General features: G+C 32.1%; 1 protein-coding gene across 2 annotated transcripts; it reads right to left on the reverse strand.

The window, feature by feature from the left end:
* Positions 1 to 1,529: 1,529 nt before the first annotated feature.
* On the reverse strand, positions 1,530 to 14,493 carry LOC143258532 (parkin coregulated gene protein-like). Of its 2 annotated transcripts, XM_076517639.1 has the most exons (5): positions 14,159 to 14,493; positions 13,352 to 13,486; positions 4,186 to 4,357; positions 2,595 to 2,744; positions 1,530 to 2,020 (listed from the first exon to the last, which is right to left on the reverse strand). In XM_076517639.1, the coding sequence occupies exons 1-5, from the start codon at positions 14,246 to 14,248 to the stop codon at positions 1,860 to 1,862; spliced, it is 708 nt and encodes a 235-aa protein (XP_076373754.1). In that variant the 5' UTR covers positions 14,249 to 14,493; the 3' UTR covers positions 1,530 to 1,859. The 2 variants fall into 2 exon arrangements, with proteins under 2 accessions (XP_076373754.1, XP_076373756.1); XM_076517641.1 differs by lacking the exon at positions 2,595 to 2,744 and having other exon boundaries at positions 14,159 to 14,492.
* Between the last annotated feature and the right edge of the window lie 7,030 nt (positions 14,494 to 21,523).

Genomic DNA, 21,523 nt, shown 5'->3' on the forward strand with positions numbered 1-21,523 from the left:
AGTTTTTCCTTGGCTCCACTCGTAATCTGAGGGTCATGAGTTCAAATCCCAGTCACACCAAACATGCTTGTCCTCGTAGCTGTGGGGGTGTTATATTGTAATGATCAATCCCACTATTTGGTGTGTGGATGGTGATGACTAGCTGCTCTCCCTGTAGTTTTACACTGCTAAATCAAGAATGGCCATCACAGTCAGCCCTCCTGCAGCTTTGTGTGAAATTCAAAACAAACAAACAGTTTTTCCTTTTCATAATAAAACATATTATGAATTAAGTTATATACTAAAATAGACCCCACTGGCATTTCTGTGAGCTTTAAATGTTTTAAACCAGTTTTGATATCCATGTAGGACAGAACACAGATAACCCTTTGTGTAGCTTTGTGCTCAACTACAAACAAGTTTAAAACATTTATGATTTTTATGTATAAAAATGCCAGTGGGGGTCTATTTTAAGTATATAACTTAATTCATAATATGTTTTACTTAACTTTGTACTTTAATTGGTTTCAAGCAGTTACTTATGTGTAGTTTCATTTTGATTTTGTTTACTGTTGTATAATTTTATTTGTTTAACTTTATGTATTGTTTTGCTACTTCATAATGTTTAAATTACTTATTTAGTTACTCTATTGTGATTTTATTTAAAACGTAGTAATCTTAATTTTTTACACAGCCTTTGTTTTATACTTTTGTTGTTTGATTTAATATTTTATTCAATTGTATAATTGGCTTATTTCATTTTGTTCACTTTAATTGGCTAATGAGGTTTTAATATGCTGAATAAAGTGAGCCTTTGTCATGCATGTTTAACTTGTATGGAATTGTACATGTAGCTTATGGAGTTGAATTCAAGAAAACCATGATTCAATATGTTAAACTTGTATTTTATTCTTTTATCGTTTAATTTTAAGGTTCAGACATGGGAAGGTGCTAAGATAAGAAATAGGAATGTTGTAACTGTTAAATGGATATGCTTCATCATTCTGTAACTAGTAAGATCATATTAAAGAAGTATATTCTGGTAAATTTGAATTCATCCTTCAGTGTATACACAGGTTCCATACCCAGATTATTACTCTATATAGGCTTATACTTACTTAAACATGTTTCTCTGTCATGCATAGTGCCCTCTTGAAGTGAAATTGTACTTATTTGTAGGAGTGATATAGAAGTTTCTTCAATTAGTATGACTTGGAGTTTATTTCCTTTGAGTGTATAATTAGAATGATAATTTAGGATTTTGCAATGTTGCACTAGGGACTTCCTGATGTTTTCTAATTCTGATGTTAAATGTGCTTCCAGCTTTTGAAGCCTTTATAAGAACTATAGAAGCTGACAAGTCCAAGTAAAGTTCCAGCAATAAAATAATGTTTATTAACTTGTATTGGTTTCTTTTCTTTTGTTATAGCTTGTGTTGTGTATAAATATTTGACACTTTTATGTTGAAAATCAGTGTATCTGAATATTACACATGTAAATAAAACATTTTTCAACATATAACTAAATAAATTTGACTTAAATAAAAATTATGGAAACATAAACAGTATTTTATTTCAAAATGTCTGAAGCTTTTCATAAAAATCAGATGTAGCTGAATTTTTAAAATATTTTACAAGATATGCAAAACAGAATTTTTTCTTTAGGTAGAATAGAAAGTAAATTACAAATCCCAAGTTGTAAATGTATATATCTTAATTAACTAATTTATAAACTTTAATTTAAAAAAAGTTGAACATATGCATAAAACATACAAGTATTTCAACACATCAAATGAAAGAACAATATTTTGGGACACGTAAAATTTAGTAATTATTTTTTCTAATGTAAATTTGGAACTTGTACATAATCTTTAAACTCAGCTAGTTATGAAGACATGATTCATATGTAGGAATCATGTATTTTATATTTATAAATGCATGCTCTCCTCCAGTTGTCTCAAAGACTTCTAGAGTTTCTTGAATGAGATCTCCTATGTTTTCTCTCTTCTGCTGGCTGTAATCTATCCCATCACCTGTATTTACTGTATAGAGGAAAAATAATAACTTCTGAAGGCAATGGAAATTTCTTCTTTAACATATTAAATGAGCAATGTGATTTGCTAAGTTTCAAATAAAGATTGTAAAACTGATTAACATGTAAAACTGGTCCTATTATAAGATACCATTAAATACAACAGCTTTTGATTTTCCACGTAAACATCTTTTAGGTTTTTGGTAAATAATTGGTGAATTTGTCTACATGCTTGTTTGTTGAATGAAAAATGGGTTAAGGATATGGTGGAATATCCTTGCAATGTTCTGGATACACACATTTTTGCTATAGCTTTTGTATAGCCAAAAACTTAAAAAGAAGTGAACCTTGGGGTAAAAATTGTTATGGGTTGCAGACTTTAGTTATTTTATAGTTGCACCTAAAAAATGTGACTCTTTTGAGTTGTAATCTTTACTATACATAAATGACATATTCTGAAATAACAAAGTACACAGATAATTAAAATATATGCATTATACAACCATAAATTTAGTTAAGATACAGTCACACAAATGCTAAATTTGGCTTTTACACAAAACAGTAACAAATTGCTTAATACCTACAATTCTTATGTTTGAATATATTAAGGATTGGAAGGATCTGCCTGTAATAAGGAACTAAGGCCTGCCCCACTAATTCAGCAGATCTCACTAGATGTTGCAAAATTTTTAATGTACCACACACCACCTTGGGGTTTCGAGTGTTCAAAGCATCTAAATAGACAGAAAGAAGCCATAGAAAAGAAGAAATATAACAACAAAGTTATTATAACAAAGGAAAAACTGGGAAAGTAAAAAAACTGAAAGAAATTCACTCATTAATTGTAAACAGACTACTTTCAAAATAAAACTTTTAGAAACTATAGTTTTAGAATGTTAAGGATGTCAAATAAGAAATATCCAAAGCAAAAGTTTAAAGTGGTTGAATATAAATTGCAAATACAACATTATATAGGCTATCAAATTAATCAGTTACAAAAATTATAATTCTCACTGATAGAACTACAACAATTCTAAAGCTCTCACTAGATGCTGCAGAATCTTAAAATGTGACATACACCAACTTGTGACTTACAGTGTTCAAAGCATTTAATTAAAATTAGATTAAATCACAGAAAATAAGATACATAATAACAAAGAGGGTATCATATTTTCTTTTCTTTCCAATCAATTTCATCTTTTGCTTCAAGTTTTACTTATTGAAGTTCCTTATTTTCTAATAGTAAAATTGCATCAATTTATTTTATTAATTGGTTTCCAATTAAATTTCAAGACTAAATTAAAACCATGATCAACTTTCACTTATTAATGCCTGGAATAACATGATTTCAATAAACAGTACAAATACTGGAAGAAATAAATCCATATTATTTAAATTAATTTAAAAGTAATCATTCAATTGTATATCTTTAAAAATTTATCAATATATTTATGTTAAAACATATCTGAACATTGTATTTTCATGTAATTTTAAATTTAAATGTGTTCTTGTTTTTTAACAACAGACTGTATATTTTGTTTGTTTCATTGCTATGTCCCTAAAAAGTGTCATATGGCCCACTGAAGGCACCAGCACACAAATCCAAATGTAGCCAATAATAAATAGTATGATAAAAGATAGGTTTGAAAATGTTTAATTTTTATGTTAATTCCACATTATGAGTCTAAAATCATACTTATTGCTACTCTTTACTGGCATTTTATTTCACTATTTTTCAGTTTATAAAATGTTGTTTAGATATTTTGAAGATAATTTTACATTTTAAAATCCAATTTGATTATTAGTGATATAAAAGTTGATTCTAGTTGTTTTATTTACAATGATAATTTTATCTTTTGGAAGTTCACTAACAAACTCAGAATTCATGACATACCAATTACATTTATGCAACTTTATTGAGAGTTGTAAATGATACTCACAGAGAATTAAAAGAATAATCAAGTTCAGCTACTTTTAAAATAGTCTACATATGGATGTGTTTGATAAAAGGTTGTACATAAGGTTAAATCTATGTATATGAACTGCAAATACAAAATGTATTTTGTTATTAAATAGCAGATATGATCTTCTAGATTATTCTCAAAATCAGTTTAGTTTTCAGTACTGAGTAAATGAAAACATATAGTATTATATATGATGGAACACTGAACTTACTTTTAATAGGAATAATAAGTTGTGGTATAACAGGTAAAATTTTTGAGCCACCATGTTCTAACATATCATGAACACCTTGCCGTGCAAAAAAGTCGTAGGGGTGTATTGTCTCACACAGGCCATCAAAAAACAGTGGAAGATAATGATTGTAGTCTAACTTCTCTATCTCAACCTGAAAAAGGAAATGTAACATAACAAAAAAGCTATCTCTTTTATATCTATTCATATAAAGGAATAATGATAATATTGTTATAAGCTATATATTTTATGCTATAATTTAGATGTTAGCTAAAGGGTGCATTAAATTAAAATCACATTAGTCCTAAAATATTTGGGAATATTTATGAATGAGAGGTTCTATGAAATATCTGAACAAGAATTATATTATAAAACAGGTGACTGAGCCAGTCAATTGGATAAATAAACTTGCAGATTGAACGAGTGAAGCACTGACAAAATAAATCAATCATATTATTCTTGGCAGAGTTTTGTTTTCAGTTATTTGAGTGATCAACTGTGGAGTTGTACAAATAATTTGAGTTTTATATTAGTGTCATGAAGATAGTATGAATGTAAATGTAGGCCTAGAATGAGTTAAAATATGTACAAAGCTGTAAATAAATTTTAATGAGGAAATAATTTTTCACTGTTACATGGACTAGACTTTGAATTGTTTTAACCACTTAAGTTAAAAGAACCTGCTAATGAAAGAACAACATTCCAACAATATAACTGTATTTGTGACACGACAAACAGATACTAACTTATCCATCCATTTACCTTACTAGTAAGTTATAAGATAAGCTAAGTAATTTCTATTATTATGTAAATATCATCTAAAGACTATTCATTTGTTATTTTTACACGTTAAGGGTCAACTTAATTATCTTACTGTGAATTTAAAGTAATGATAAAATAGTGTAACATGTTAATTTTTGAATATTAAGCTTAACAGTGTTGTAAATAAGTTACTTGTATTTATTGTATTTACAGTTTTGATTATTCATTCCTAGACAACAATGGTTAAGAGTGTAGTAGTTCTGAAAGACTTACAGTTTATGGCATGCAAAAGGTGCAAAGAGTGTATTTTATTTGAGAATGTGGGACTGTAATAAAGAAGTGAAAAATAATGAAAATGTGCAATTTGTTTCAACAGCTTATTGTTTAGAGGATAAGTTGAAAACTATCCTAAATAGAACAGAGAGGGTAAAGAAAAGGAGAAATATAAATAAAAAATGATAGAAAGATTTAAAGAGGAACTTAAGCTTTTGTATACAATGGTACACTATCTAGAAACTTACTTTCAGAAAGAAAGAGTACAAGGGCTGTAAATAATGACTATTTGTAATAGTCATTCTCATTACAACATAGTATTAAGTAACAGGTTTTAACATTTAACTTGTGCAAATGAGGAATTGTAAATGGCATGGAAACAAAAGAAAAACAATGACTGAGATACAATGCTCAAGAAAGTTAGAATTACAAGTGATTCTTTGATATGGAATGTGGATATAATAGGTTGGGGATACACAGGGAAACAGGAGCACAGTTGGAGGACATGTCTCATACACCAGGTGAGACAGTAAAGTGTTAAAGTGATGCTGTTTTTATCATACATGTTATGGCTAATGACCGATTTAGGTTAAAGAAAATAATTGATCAATACCGGAAATTAATAAAGCATTTAAATAAAAGAGTCATGCCTTAATTATGTCACAGATACTCTAAAGCTTAATTAAGATTATAAATGAGTCATGATGGCTGAATGCTAGATTTGTGTTAATACGTGTGAAATTTTCTCCTATCTATCAACTTTAGAATTATATCAAATTGTTTTACTAGATAACAGAGAATTAATCAAGGCATCATTACAAAGTACTAAAAGAACTCTTATTAAATGAATGGATTTAACAAAAAGCAACAAGACTGATCATGTAGTCTTAGAAACAAATACAATGTATATACTTGCTTGCATAAACATGACGAACAGTTGCTCTTCAGTGGTTAGTTCTTTCTCTCATCCTGACTAGACAAACTGAAATGATATTCCAGAATATACTGACCAAATGTAATATTCTTCAGCATGCAAAAATACACACTTATCCAGGGTGATCAGCACCATCCACATGACTGGTCATTCTCATTTTAAAATAAATGGGGTTGTAATCTCTATATATCACCTGAATAACCATTGAAGGACATTGCTGTCACCTTTCTTATACAATGTGCAGTATTATACAATATCCTCCCCAGGTGAAAAAGGTATTATTCATATACAGAACAATAAAGGAACAAATCAACTAAATGACTTTATAACCATACGTTATGTGAAACCTTCACGTATACAGAATACACTGAAAATAAATACAATAATATAATAAAAGTTAGAAATGTATAGTATATTTATATTCATGCCACATATGTAAGGACAAACAGATTGGCTTGTTAGACTTGTGAAATAAGTGAGATAGGAAAGAAAGCTTTTTGTAATGGGTGATATACACATAAATAGAGTAGGAATAGGTTTGTTTGCAGGGGCTACTAACTCAGCTGTAAAGATAGCTTCAACCAAGAGCTAGATTCTGGTTAATGCCACAATAAACTAAATATAGAAAAAATAAAATGTACAGAAAAGTGTAGTGTACCATCAAAGCACATAATTAGTTTAAAGGATAGGTTAAATTGTTATTATTGTCAATAGGTTATTTTAGAGTATCAGACAGAATGGAGAATTTTGATATAATGGGAATAACTCAAACTTCATTAAATATACACAATTTTGATAACAGAAATTTCTTTGAAATACTGGATTATAGTTATGTAACACGCACAAAGTAATAAAAAGACGGATAATGGTGGCTTTATATTTATAATGTGAGTTATGTCCTGTTGAAGTTAACAATATCAATGATAATAAGATTGAATATATTTGAGTTTATTTTAGCAGATATGGGAGGAAAATGCTTCTAGTAAAAATCTGTTATAGAACACTAAGTGAAACTAGTGAAATTAATTTGAAAATTTAAAGTGAGAATAATATTTTGCAATTAATGAAGTCATAATTATAGATTATTGGAATTTCAAGCATATACATTAGAAAATGTAATAAACTAACCATGAGGCATTTTAGAAATTGTTCAGGATCGATTTTTCACTAACTGGCAGAAAACTTACTAGGAGCAATACTGTTTTACATTTATAAGAAGCTTTCTAAACAGAAATGATTAGAGTGTGAAGACTGAGGAACTTCTGGGTAAAACTGATTATTGCTTAATAAAATTCAGTATTTTATTGCATATAATAATCAAAAGTAAAATGGTTTTGGTTACAAACTGCAATAAAAAAACATTTTGAGGGTATGCAATATGAATTATCTATTGTGAATTGGGCAAATGAATTAATTGGAGATGTTAATCAATTGTTGAAAATCTTTAAAAGAATAATTTTAAATAGAACATGTTCCTTACAGAGAAGCAAAATAGTAACTAAAAGTAAAAAACCAGCTAGACTAAAAAAAAGTGCAAGGGAAAAAATTATATTAAAACCTTAAGACATTTAAATTGACTGTTATGGTGGGAGACATAGGGGATTATAAAAGATCAAGACAGCTGATCAAACAGGATGTTAGGCAAATGAAGACAATACATGAAAACACAAAAGTTGACTGAATATGTAAAAATTAATACTAAGGGGTTGTTTAAATATATAGTAAACAAATTGTTAGGACAGTAGTAAGGCCTTTGAGGCAAGATAAAAGAAAGCTCATTCTGGATGATTATAATATGGCTGGGATAATGTTATTCCTCCTTTCAAGGGTGGTGCTAAACATTGTACCAGTAATTACAGTAAAAGGAAAAGTTCTTATAACCCTTATAAAAGATGCATTTTATTTAACAAAGTTTGAAATTTTGTTGGATAGTTAATATGGTTTCAGAAGGGGAAAACTTTGTCATATTGATTTTTTTATTCTTTTAAGGGGTTATGGATTTTGTGTATATGAATTTTACAAAGGTACATGACAAAGTGTTACATAAAAATTATTTTAAAAATATTCTCTATAAGTGTGAAGGATAAGTTGACACACTGGATGGAAAATTGCTAGAAAGAAAAAAACAGAGAGTTCAACCACAATGGATTAATGTTACTAGTGAAGAACGTCAGAGGTGTTTTAGAACCTTTTTTATTTGCATCAGTGATAAATGAAGGATTTCTCAACATCTTGCTTAAAGCTGTTGATAATATTTAGGTATTAGGTTTTGCTGTATGTGATGAAGATGTTATTGCTTTACAAAAGAATTTAGATTACTTGATCGATAAAAGTAGACAAATTTTCATTACAATAAATAAAAGATAATGAATGTGTAAGTTAAATTATAGGTATAATTTTGTTTCTAATAATATTAACAATGTTGTGGAAGACAAGCACCTTGCTGTTTTGCTTTATCAGTCTCTCAAGCATCTAAGCAGTATTGTTGTTGTTAGTGGTAGGGCCAAAATGATTTCAGGATGTTGGTTGGTTGGTTGATTTAGTGTTTTATGGAACAAAGCAGCTAGGCTATCTATGCCAAACATACAGTAAAAAGTTAAAATTAAAGTCTAGTAAAATTCAAAAAGAAAATTAAGGTAAAACAAAACAAAGTTTAAAAAAAACATAAATAGCATAAAACCAATATTTACATCTAGTCTACAACATTAAGAGAAAAACTACAGTAATAAACGTTGTATAGGACTTTCTGTAGCGCAGTTGTAATTATCATAACTCACCAGAAACACTAACAGGTAAGTACAAAAACCACCGTCAGTCATCTGAAATTGGCCTTTCCAGTGCTGATTCCGAGTTATTTGATGTTATAGCCATTTTCAAAAAGTAATAAAAGTTTTAAAAGACTTGTCACAAAATTTTAACAATAACTCGCCAGGATAACTAACAGGTAGTGCAAACAGCAGCATTAGTCACTTGAAGTTGGCCTTTCCAGTCCTGGTTTTGAGTTATTTAACATTACAGACATTTTCAAATTTCAAATCGAACTAGATGAACTGGGATTTTTAAAAGGGAGCCACATTAAAAAAGTCTAATGTATAAATTAAAAACTTAAATGGCATTTAAAAGATTAATGGCCTTTAAAAAACTAAAAACCATCACCAATAACACTGTCTAACGTTATGGACAAACCTTGGGATAGAATATGTTTAAAATGGTGCCGTCGTTAAGAGTTGTAACAATGGCATGAAAGTAAAATGTGGCTTATTGTGACCTGAGTGTTACACAGAGTACACACTAGATCTGGATACAAAGGCTAAAAGGAGCAATGGCAGACAGTCTATTTTCAAAAAGTATGATGCACCGAGGAAGGAAAATACAACCCCAGGTGGAATGCTTTGGTAAGGAACGAAGTTTCAAAGCATAAAAACAGTTGCAAACAGCAGAGGTGAAAAAAATGTTAATGAGACTCTATGTATAAACTCTAAACAGGGGAAGGGTCTGCCCTTGTGCAGAGCCAAAGTCCTTGATGATGAATGGGGTCCAACATATTTAAGGCCAAGGGTCTAGCAGAGCCATAGACTAGTGATCCATAGTCACGTTTCGATCAAATAAGAGCACGATATATCTTCATCATAGAACATCGATCTGCTCCCCAAGTGGTGGAAGAGAGGACATGGAGGATGTTCAGTGCTCGTGTACATTTGACCCGTAGCTGCTTGATGTGTGGTATAAAGGTCAGCTTACAGTTAAAGATAAGCCCCACGAACTCTTGTCTCAGATACCACAGGCAGCACAACTTCACCAATACAGAGTTAAGGATCAGGATAAATATCCTGTTGGCAGCAAAAGTGCATGCAAATGGTTTCAGAGAGAGAAAAGTTAAAGCCGTTTGCTGTGGTCCACTTCAGTAAACGATTGAGGCTCACGTTCAACTACTAACATGAGATGTGAAAGTTGTCGACATAGAGCCCGTTTCCAACAGTAAGAGAGAGTTGTTCAGTGGTGGCATTAATTTTTATACTGAAAAGTGTGACAGTCAAAACAATCTTGAGGGACTCCACGTTCCTGTAGAAAAGAATGGGAAAGTGTCGAACCCACACGAACTTGAAATCTCCTGTCCGTTAAAAGATTTTTAATAAAAATGGGTGAATGGCCACGTAACCCATATATATGGAGGTCTTGCAAAATGCCATATGTCCATGTTGTATTGTAAGCCTACTCAATGTCAAAGAATATTTATACAAGGCGTTGTCATTTGAGGAAGACTTCTCTGATTGACGTTTCAAGTTGAATCAGGTGGTCCATGGTGGAGCACTGTCGTCGGAACCCACACTGGGTGGGCAAGAGGGGGTTGGTTGATTTGAGGAACCAAACAAGATGAGCATTAACCATCCTCTCTAAGGTCTTACAGAGAAAGCTCGTCAAAGCAGCTGACTGCAGTTTCAAAGAATCTTGGGATCCTTCCCAGACTTAGAGGAAGGTAGGAGAATAGCCTGGTGCTAGGCATCAGGAAAAACATTCTCCTGCCAGATCTGGTTAAAACAATCAGAAGAATAGCAAGAGAAGCAGGAGATAGATGGCACAGCATTTCACAGTGTACATCACCAGGTCCAACTGATGTATTGCCAGACCAATGAAGAGCCAGTTTGAGTTCCACCAGTGTAAAGGGAAGATTATAGTCATAGAGACAGTCAGCTCAAAAGGAAATAGGTGATCGCTCTACCTAAGTCTTGATGGCTAAGAAGGTGGAGAAAGAAGCAACAGTGCTAGATAACTGGCAAAAGCTTTCACCTAGAGTATCAGCGATGCTCCGGGTATCAACTACTTCCTGGCCATGAGAAAGCAAGATCAAGAGGGGACAGAATTATATTGCCCACTGACCTTTCGAATCTTGTCCCATATAACTTTGGAACTGGTGTTAGAAGATATGCTGGTTGTGAACTTAATCCAAGATTCCTTCTGGTTTTGACATCTTACCCACCGAGGATGTGCACAGGCCTGCTGGAAAGCAATGTGGTTCATGAGTGTGGGATATCTATGGAAAGTATCCCAGGCCCATTTTTGAGCCTTCCATGCCATGTGGCAGGCAGAATTCCACCACAAACGAGGATATAGCAGAAAGCATTTCAAGGTTTTAGGAATACACTGAGAAGCTGCTTGTATAATACAGTCAGTTACTGCTGCCACACAGTCCTCTATTGATGGCTCACAGATGATGGTAGGATCAAGTTCTGTGAGAGCAGTGAAAGAGGCTTTAGAATGTGTGACCATACCCTGAAATTAAGATAACCTGCCTTGGTGGTGGCAGGAAGATGTGGTGATGTAAATGTCAGAACAAGGATACTTGCCAGCATCATAATTCCATCTTTGTGAGTGGAGATACACCTCACTGCAGAAACTCCTTGGGTGGAGAAACCAGCAAGAATCTCTGACTCGGGGTTGTTCTTCAAATCCCTATTAACAATAACTACTCATGATGAATTCAAAGTAGCATGAGGTGTAACTTCAATAAGAATATCCCCAATTGCCTTTGGATGCAAGAGAAGTTCACTGTGTTGAGATGTGGATGTTTCCACCAATATGTCACCAGATCAAAGCTTCTTTACTGATTTTGGAGAGCCAGCAAGTCCCTCTTGTCCCTTCTAAATGAAAAAGGGAGACATTTGTCCTAAAGGCTTGTCTGAAAGTGAATGCAATGTAAGAAAATGAGGTACAACAGGTGGTACAGATGATGAGGATTGTTGCTCAGAATCTTCAAGACGTGGTCGTTTACCTATAGACTGTTTTTTCACTATTTTATTAAGATTTTTAATTGCAGTATCCAAAATAAAGAGAAAGAAATTTCGGTGTCCACTTACCCCACCAACCATGGAGCTCTACGAGGGGACGCATTACAATGTCAAACAAGGACACTGCAGCAATGCCAGAGTTTTGTGAGCACTATGTCCAAACACTAGCATCAGATATAATGTCCACAACACCTGTTGAGAACATCCAATACTGATACTTGGTTGACACCAGCCTAAGGCCAAAGTGGACCAGCCAAATGACTCCAGGGGGGCCACCTCAAGACTGCTCATCTACAGGAATTCAAGGCCAAAGTGGTGTGTTAGGGTTGGACCCCTCAACCACCAGGATCTTCTCCTTCCCTTCTCGGGTTGCCACACACAGCAAACGTGGGTGGATGATTTCAGGATGTATGTAGAGAATTACTGAATATAAGTTTAAGGGGATATAATTTCATTATATAGACCTCATTTGGAATGTTGTGTTCAGTTCTGGGTTCCTTGCCTTAAGGAGTGCAATAAATGTTTGTAAATGTTTCATAGAAAGGATACTAGAATGATACCTGGAATGGAAAGGTTAAGATCTGTGAAAATGTTTGATGTTGAAAAAGGCAAGAAGAAATTATCAGTGGCAATGGCTGTAATTAGATCTCAAACCAGACTAGAGATGGAGCTATGAGATAAAAGTTTGTACTTGAAAAAATCAAAGCCATTCTATGAGCTACTATGCTGTGGGTAAAAAAAGAAAAAGGGAGCTTGTAGGTTCTGATTGAGATGTTTAAGAATATTAAGAGATTTATGCTATTCATAAATCATATATTTTTGTACTTAATGGTAAAAATAATACAATAAATCTTGGCAGGGTAATAATCATCTTCACTAAAGACATTTTTACTTTTCCAACAAGGTGTTTGATCTTTGGAATGGATTTTCATGAAATGTGGTTATAGCAGCAAATTTAAGGAAAGGCTTAATAAATATTTAAATAGTAAAGTCTAGCTTTAAGTATAGTTATGTGTAGTGTATAGGACCATTCTGATGGGCCAACATACTCTTTTTTTACTTTAATGTTACAATTATTGACAATTAGTTCCATTTTCTAAAATTTATCTAATCTATACTTAAGTAGGCAAACAGTGGGTTGATGCAACTTTATCATTTTTTCATAAAGAGGAAAAATGATGGAAAAGCAGCAGTATGGCCTATCTTGCTGTGTTTAAATGCTTTAATAAAAGTAGTACAACACATTAGTAGCAAAACTTTAAACACCACAGTGTATGAATAGTTATATTAAAATTTATATGTGTTTATTATTCCCATCAAAGCTTTATATAAAGAAAAATATTTCCCTGCAGAGTAAACCAATTTAGATACAAAATAAAGGTACATTAAATACCTTCCATGCTATTTTATTTCCTTTGGTATCATGCTCTAGGGCTATTGGGAAATCACCTCTTTCATAAAATTTCCGAAATGATGTTGGTTTTGTAAATTGTTCTTTAAAAGCTCCAGCTCGTGGTGGCTTTGAAACCTAGGGTAATTGTAAGATAAAAATATGAAATTTAACAGTCTATATTATAAACAGTTAAAAAAACAATTTTTGCTACATTATTTACCATTTATTATAAAATACTGATTTCATAGTTGCACTTAAAAATAAATTATAATTTATCTTTGGTCTGAAAAGTCAGTACATCTTTCTTAACTGACTGGGTTGTTTGATGTTTTTAATTCATTTAGTCACAAAACATTTTACTCATCAAATGAGGCAAATAAAACATTCCAATTTGTACTACAAATGTTAAATCTACAGAAAAGCGATTGGAAGTTAATTGCAAAATTTATTAGAGATTACTGTCTTAGCAACATATACATGTATATATATACTAACTTCTCAGCTTAGACTTATACAGATAAATTTTTAACACACTTCTTGCACAAATAAAAAGTAATCAACTGGTGATTTCACTTTCAAACTTTGGTGAAAAGGCTAATTAAAATAGTTATATTTGAAAAAAATTAAATATTTTTTATTTACAAAAGTTCAACTTTAACTTTCAAGTAATACTATAGGTTAATTTAAAGTATTTTTTTCGTGGAAAAATTAAGTAACTATGAAAAAATGGTTAAATAATGGCAGATCCTCTCCGATGCAACCAAACTTTGAATAAATATTTTTACTATGCAGTTAGCAGCTTCCTACCATAGTATAATTCTGTTTTGATTGCGCACCAAATCCACTAACTGTTCGAATGGGTACGGGTTCTTTTTTCCTTAGAACATCCACTTCCATAAATCATTTAAATTCTGATTACCATATGTTATTGTTAATGTATATGACTGTAAACTGTTAACAATTTATCTAATTACAACTATGTTGTTGATCAGCGAAACCTGATTTTAGGCAGCAAGTTTTAAGTGCTAACGATCACCCAAACGATGAGTAATAGGCTCACAGCGCTTATTTACAAGATTATATTTATGGTTAACACTTCTAAGTCAGGCGAATTATAAAATCGCTAACAGTAGTCCTTATTGTTATAAAGACCACTTAGGCCAGCAGTAGCAATATAGGTTCAAATTTCTCCTGCAAAATATAAAATAAATGATACTTATAATAAATTAATAGTTTTATTTTTTTATTGAATGACCATTGACAATTAATTGCTGAGTGCCTTCCAAATATGCCTAATACTCGTGTTTGTTTAATCAAATACGGTTTCTCATGGTATTTGTCTTCGTCATATCGGTTACTTAGCAACGTGTACAGAAGAAATAAACAAAAGCAACTATATGTACAGTATATTTTTCTATTACTAGTTTGGTATAACTTCTATTTCGAAAAATAACGCTAAGACATGAACTAAATATTATTTATTATTATTAACAGGCTCTAAAAACTTTATTATTTTGAGTAAAAAAATAAGTAATTTTACTTGTTAGTTTATATTAAGTTGTGGTGAGCTAGCTATCAAAGATATTTTAAAGTTTTTTTCTTTCTTTCAATAGACCTTAATCATTTTCCTAGCTTTTTGTTTTAATAATTAATAATGCTAACATTGTTGCCTGTTTGGTGTATATTAGGTTTAGTGTGTTGGATCTTAAATATTATTTTTCACCTTGAGCATGTGCAATAAAATAATGTTATTTTTCAATCATTGTAATGTGGACTAGAAAACCTTTAGGCTTCGATTATTTTTTTCAAAAAAATTCATTTAGAGATCAATGAAACATTAGTCACACACTGCATAGATCAGTATTTCTTGAAGTCCCGCTGGAAACAGCGCAGGTATTTAATTTGTATAGCTTTACCCAAAACAAACAAATATAAATTACTTTATACGGACACAGCCTAAACTGATTAACATCAGAAGAATTACTGATGGAGGTCCATAGGAACCCCTATTGTATTTGCTTTTTTAAATGTATTCTTTCAATTTTTTTTAGATTCGCGAATGTTTTAAGTACAAGTACACTATTAATTTAGGAGTCATAAAATTCATGGACTAAAATAACATCACTATTTCTACTAATTCCAATCATTTTTACTGTGATGCTTATTTATTTTATATGAAAAGATTCAGAAAAATTCTCCAACCTGAACAGAAAATAAATTATTTCACCCAATTTTTTTATATAAAATTACTAAATGTAATGTAGTATGTAAAATCTCCACCATCAACAACTGTAATGAATAATATAAATACACTTCGATTTTCTAAGAAGGGCGAAACGTTTGTCTGTACTTTATTCTAATTACAGTTTTAATATCCATACCAGCCGTCTTTGGTATATATTTTTCCTTCAAGTAGGTTTCTCGTCATCATGAATAAATACACTTTGTTTACTTAAGGGTTTGGTACATACATTGGACAAAATAATCAAAACACCTGTTAATTTCTACAATTTACTTAATAGTATGAAGTTGGTTCTCAACAAGAAAATAATAGAGTATTAACATAACGTGAAACCGATTGAAGAAGATGGTGTACACCAGACAATATTGTTTTTTTTACCATTTGTCTATCAATGCATCTGAAATTACTGAAGGAATATTGGCGGTGTAGATCTGATTCAAAAATTGGTTTCAAGAACTGAGCTCTTGACTTGATAACATTTAAGTTTAGTGGCTGTAGTGGTCAAGTTAAAAGCTTAAACTCTAAATTTTTTTAACTTTATTTTTTTTACCAAGCCAGTTTCAGCAGTATGAATTGATGTATTGTATTCCTGAAACAGATCAGCTACTTTTATGCATACAATATTTATCATAGGATGAATATTATTTGCAGTTAGGTTTTAGTAATCACTTATTGCCATTTTATTTTTCAGTAAAATCACAGGCTTTACTTATACTATTTGCATAAAAAGCTGCCAATATCATCATAGATATTCCGTTGTGCTTAATTCATAACACAAGGCATTCATAGCTGTTAGAGTTTCCATATTGTTTTAACACATAAGCATATACCTTTGATATGAAAAGCATAAACTATTAATAATATATCTAACTACATCTTTTCATTGATATTTGACCAAATATTTATATTCTTAACATCATTTTGCTCTATTTTTTTTGCGTTTTTGGTGTTATTATGTTTTTCTGAATTACAAACCAATTATGGTAACTGATTTTTATGCAGGTACTTTGCAGTTCTGTTTTTGTTTTTTTGGCAGAAATTAGTTGTTTTAAGCTATCGCTAATTGCTGCAAAAATGTTTGACGATACAGTATTGTTTTTGCGTCTCTACTCGTGTTAATGGCTCCTCCATTACAATTTTTCAACTTACTTTTTATACCACTGTAATGTTTGCCTAATGGTGGTTTTACTTTTTAATATCCACGCTTACATGACTTTTGACACTGTTCCTCAGGATATGCTCATTGTTTCAGGTGTAAGTATCATTGAGATTAATTCTAAACTTTTACCTACAATCATACTTATTTGGAAATCTAACAGACTTTTTAGCTTGAAATTGTTATAAACGTTCTTTGAAGAAAACAACCATATGATATTCGCACAGACAAATTCATTTATATAAAATACGTTAGTGCACAGTCAAATTACCATAAGAGATACCAGAATTTTGAGTGAGATAAGTGTTTTCGTTATTTTGTCCAACCCATGCCTATGAATCTCACTATTTTAAGCTACATTCGTTATTTGTAGGGAAAATTGTGTTTTTACATATCATAAGATAATATATAACTAAGTATATGCAACATTTCTGTCCTAATGACAGACTGATAACAATGCATAGCTAACAAGATAATTCAGAACAGGACTTCTATTTCTTTCCACACTCTGAGATTGTGTTTTTTCTTAAAACACGGTTTTCATCTCTGTGCTGTAATTTGACGTTATCTAAGAAAATAGGTTTCCGCAATCACAGTTTACAAACTTTGTAAGAAATAAAGAATCAAACAGATTCTTGGTCATGGTATCAAGGTTCCGTGCTTCTAAGAGTAGACTTTAATAAATCAATAGACAAGTTAACGAAATTGGAATTATCTGAATGTTGTTGAAGGAAGCTAATCACATCTTGAACACTTTCTTTCATTGTACAATGATGTAATGAAACTACATCTAGGATACTAGGTTTGTGTTCATCATTTAATTTGGATGGAAAATACATTGGAAGAGAAATTGTCTTTCTCTCGTTATGCAATAGAAAGAGAGAAAGCTTATTTCTGAGCAATTTACAAACAATAGAAGAAAGGGTGAATATAAACCATGCTTGTTGGTGCTTCAGCTACTTTGAACTAGCAGTGACCTAAGTTGTTACTGGTCACAAATCTGAGAAGGTGCAGCAGCTTGTTTGAACCCAAAATCTATTGGCTAACTCAGTTATTCCTAGCATGGCTTCGCATTTGCAAATTAAAACAAAATGATAAGAGGTTTTGGAGAATAATGGTATTAAAGGAGATCTCCAGGGCCATAAAGTATAATAGGCACTAAATGATTATTGTTTTCAATGCAAAAAGTTAAAAAAAAATCAAGCAGTAAACTGATAATACCATCAACCAATTTATCAAATAATATACACATTCCGTGCATTATTTAACTTTCAAATTACCAACCTGGTTTTCAGGCTATATACCAGCATCATATTGAGTAACATTACATTTTTGCTTGTTGCATTACTCAGTATAAATAATTGACTAAAACAACTGAGTAAAATTAATACTTTCTATTTAAATTACATGCTATTATATTAGTTTCTAACTTTGTTCTTACTTTCACGAGGCCCAGCATGACCAGGTGGTTAGGTCACTTGACTCGTGAGCTGAGAATCTAGGGTTCGAATCCCCTTCGCACCAAACATGCTCACCCTTTCAGCCATGGGGTCACTATAAGTGACGGTCAAGCCCACTGTTTGTTGGTAAAAGAGTTGGCAGTGGGTGGTGATGCCTAGCTGTCTTCACTCTAGTCTTACATTGCTAAATTAGGGACAGCTAGTGCAGATAACCTTCATATAATTTTGAGATAAATTCAAAAACAAGCAGCTATTGTCGAGAATGCGTGTCAACATATAACCATTCAACAAAACTATATGCAAAGCACCATTCTGACAATTTATCGTACTTCTTTCTTATAGTAACCGTGAAAACAAGAGCACACAAACCTTTTACTTTGGTGAGGCTAATTTTAATAATATTCTTGTGAAACTCGTATATCATTAGGATCCTCGTAGCTGACAATTTTAAAAACCCACAAGCAATTTGGTGCCTAATTTTTGTTTAAAGCCATAAGAGGGATAATTGTATATAACTACCCCTCTTTGAACTGACAGAAAAGAGAGAAGACAACAATATCAACCATAAAAATGTATCTCATAACGGCTGGTATGGGTACTAACACTTTGATTGATAATAAGATCAAAACGTTTCGACCTTCCTAGGTCATCTTCAGGTTAAGAAAGAAAAAGTTTGAAATAGACCGTTGCCGGACACATGTCTTAGGAGAGTTTTTAATTGGAGTACCGGACTGTAGGGGCAGTTGCTGGTGAATGTCAGGTTACTAATTAGTATGGGTATATAGGTGTTCTTTATATTGGTTTAATTTGGGTTTTAGTTGCTATATAAGTAGGGCTTCTTTGATTTTGCGTTTGTTTATATTTGTTTCCATACTTAATATCTGGGTGTTTTCAATGGTTGTGTTTATTTGATTTGCAGTGTTCAAAAATGTGTTGAGGTGTGTTTTTTTTTGTTGTTGTTTGAATCGAGTTTCCATTTTTCTGCTTGCTTCTCCGATATAAAAGTCGTGTTAATTGTTTCATTGTATTTTATAAATTATGTTGGTGTTGTGTTCGTCAGCGTAGTTTTTACATAGTATGGACTTTAGTTTTGTACCTGGTTTTTGAATACATTTGGTGTTTACTGGAATGTTGTGTTTTGTTATAAGTTTTTTTTCCAAATGTTATTAGTTATTTTTTCGCTGATGTTGGGAACTTATCGTATGCAGCAGTATAAAATTTTGTAGTTTGTTGTATCTTGGGATTTATTGTTTTTGGTTTATGTGAGTTTATAATTTTTTCCACAGTTTTTAAGGAAGTTTGTTGATGTTGATGAAGTGTTGTTTTCTTTTATTGATTTCATCATCAATTTTATTTGGTAAGCATAGTTTTGTGGCTGTGTTTATTTGGTTTTTTAATATGTTGAGTTTTTATTTAGTTTTATGTGTTGAGTTTCAGGGAATGTATAATCTAGTATGGGTAATTTTTCTGTGAATTTGTTTTGAATTGTGTATCAGTTCCAGTGATTTTGAGGTTAAGAAATGCTATTTGGTTAGTTTTTCCTGTTCACAGGTGAACTTAATGTTGGGGTGTATCGAGTTACCGTGATTGAAAAAAACTAAATGTGTGTTTTGTAAATGTGAATCAAGCAGTTGTATCATCATCATACCTGTACCAGTATAGTGGTGGGTGTAAGGCCGAATTGATCGCTTGTGATTCGATCTGTGTCATAAAAAAATGTTGTCTAGAACTGGTGACACGGGATTCCCCATACTTAGGCCATTTATTTGTAAGTAGTTTGGGTTACTAAATATAAAGTTCATTTCGGTGATAGTAAATTTTATAAGAGTTGCTAGGGATGTGTATCAATGGGTTGGGGTCTTGGATATAAAGTTCTAAAGCTATTTTGCAGGCTTCAGTTATTGGGACTTCTGTGAAGAGAGAGGTTACATTAAAATAGGCCATTAACCTGTTGACTGTCAAGTATTTCAGCTGCTACAGCAACACCTATGCCGGTTTTTTTCAGCAAAATTGAGTAATTTTTAAAACAAAGGAAATAAGCAACAAATACTATTTTTTCTCTAAGCCAAACTTATAGTAGTACACAAAATGAAGAAATATGTACAAAATATGAAACAATAATGCACAAAATGGACTTTGGGCGCTGGATGTGGTAATCTTCAATCAGGATACGGATGACACCGAGTCTAAACTCCAGGAGAAACAGGTTGTTTCCCAATGATTTGTAAACTACCAAAGCATTGTACACTGCTATATCCATCATGTGAAAAAATACTTTTTTGTACCACTTGACAGCCCTGCGCATACTCGGATAAACATGCAACACACTGTCACCTAAGTCAACCCCTCCCATATAACGATTGTAATCAATCACACATTTTGGTTTTACAATCGCTGCACCAGTAGCACGGTTGATCTTTCTAGTGTTTTGCATGGTATTGTCATACATTGTACGCGACGTGAAAATGTCCCTCTTATCCTTCCAGTGAAAAACACCAATGCTGTCTTTTTGTGCCACTTCCATTTCTCCCCTTTGGATATTTGTGAAACATTTCGGTATCCCAATTTGATTTTTCATTACTGTCCCACACAAATAGGTGTCACGATCAAGCAATGACTTCGCTAAAGTGGGACTTGTAAAAAAAACGATCCAAATAGAGCTTATAATTTTGTACAAACAATAGTTCCATCAATGTGGGTGCAACACGTTCGCCCTGTCTGCCCTCTTTAGTGCTGTACTTTGTAGTAACCAGTGTAAATGAAAAAGTCCCAAACATAGCCTGTTATACTTTCACAAACACCCTTGCGCAAATTAATTGAAACAAGACGGAAAATTTACATTTTTTTTCATTTTTTTGCGTTTTATTTCTGAGAATCCAAAAATTACTCACAAATTAATACATGATATGACCGCCTTTATTTTTCAGAAGATCATTATTCCACTTTGGCATCGAGTCCACGAGTTGACTGCAATCTTTACTAATTTTTGGATCGCGGTACCATACCTCAATTAGCTTATCTTTCGTAGTTCAGCCTTTTCCCCGAAGTCTTTCTTTACAAATCGCCCAAAGATTTTCAATAGAATTTAAGTCTGGAGAATTTCCAGGCCATTCAAACACCTCTATTCGCGTTGTAGTCATAAAATTCTTCACAAATTTCAATGTGTGGCACAGAGCCAGATCTTGCTGAAAAATGCCAGATCCATATGGAAATCTCTTTTTCAATTCTGGAACGACTCTTCTCTCCACAACTTCGATGTACTGTGGTCCTCGCATTATACCTTCTACGATATGTAAGCCTCCGACGCCATAGTA

Source organism: Tachypleus tridentatus, chromosome 8 (genome assembly GCF_004210375.1).
Source record: "Tachypleus tridentatus isolate NWPU-2018 chromosome 8, ASM421037v1, whole genome shotgun sequence".
Classification (NCBI taxonomy): domain Eukaryota; kingdom Metazoa; phylum Arthropoda; class Merostomata; order Xiphosura; family Limulidae; genus Tachypleus; species Tachypleus tridentatus.

Bases quoted from the DNA above. Each gene is read 5' to 3' on its own strand.
- LOC143258532 (XM_076517639.1), bottom strand. From the start codon at position 14,248: ATGGAAGTGGATGTTCTAAGGAAAAAAGAACCCGTACCCATTCGAACA. The intron at 2,745-4,185 runs GTAAGTTCAGTG...CTGTCTATTTAG, and splicing joins ACTTATTATTCCTATTAAAA to ATGCTTTGAACACTCGAAAC. The intron at 2,021-2,594 runs GTAGGTATTAAG...TCCTCTATACAG, and splicing joins TATATTCAAACATAAGAATT to TAAATACAGGTGATGGGATA.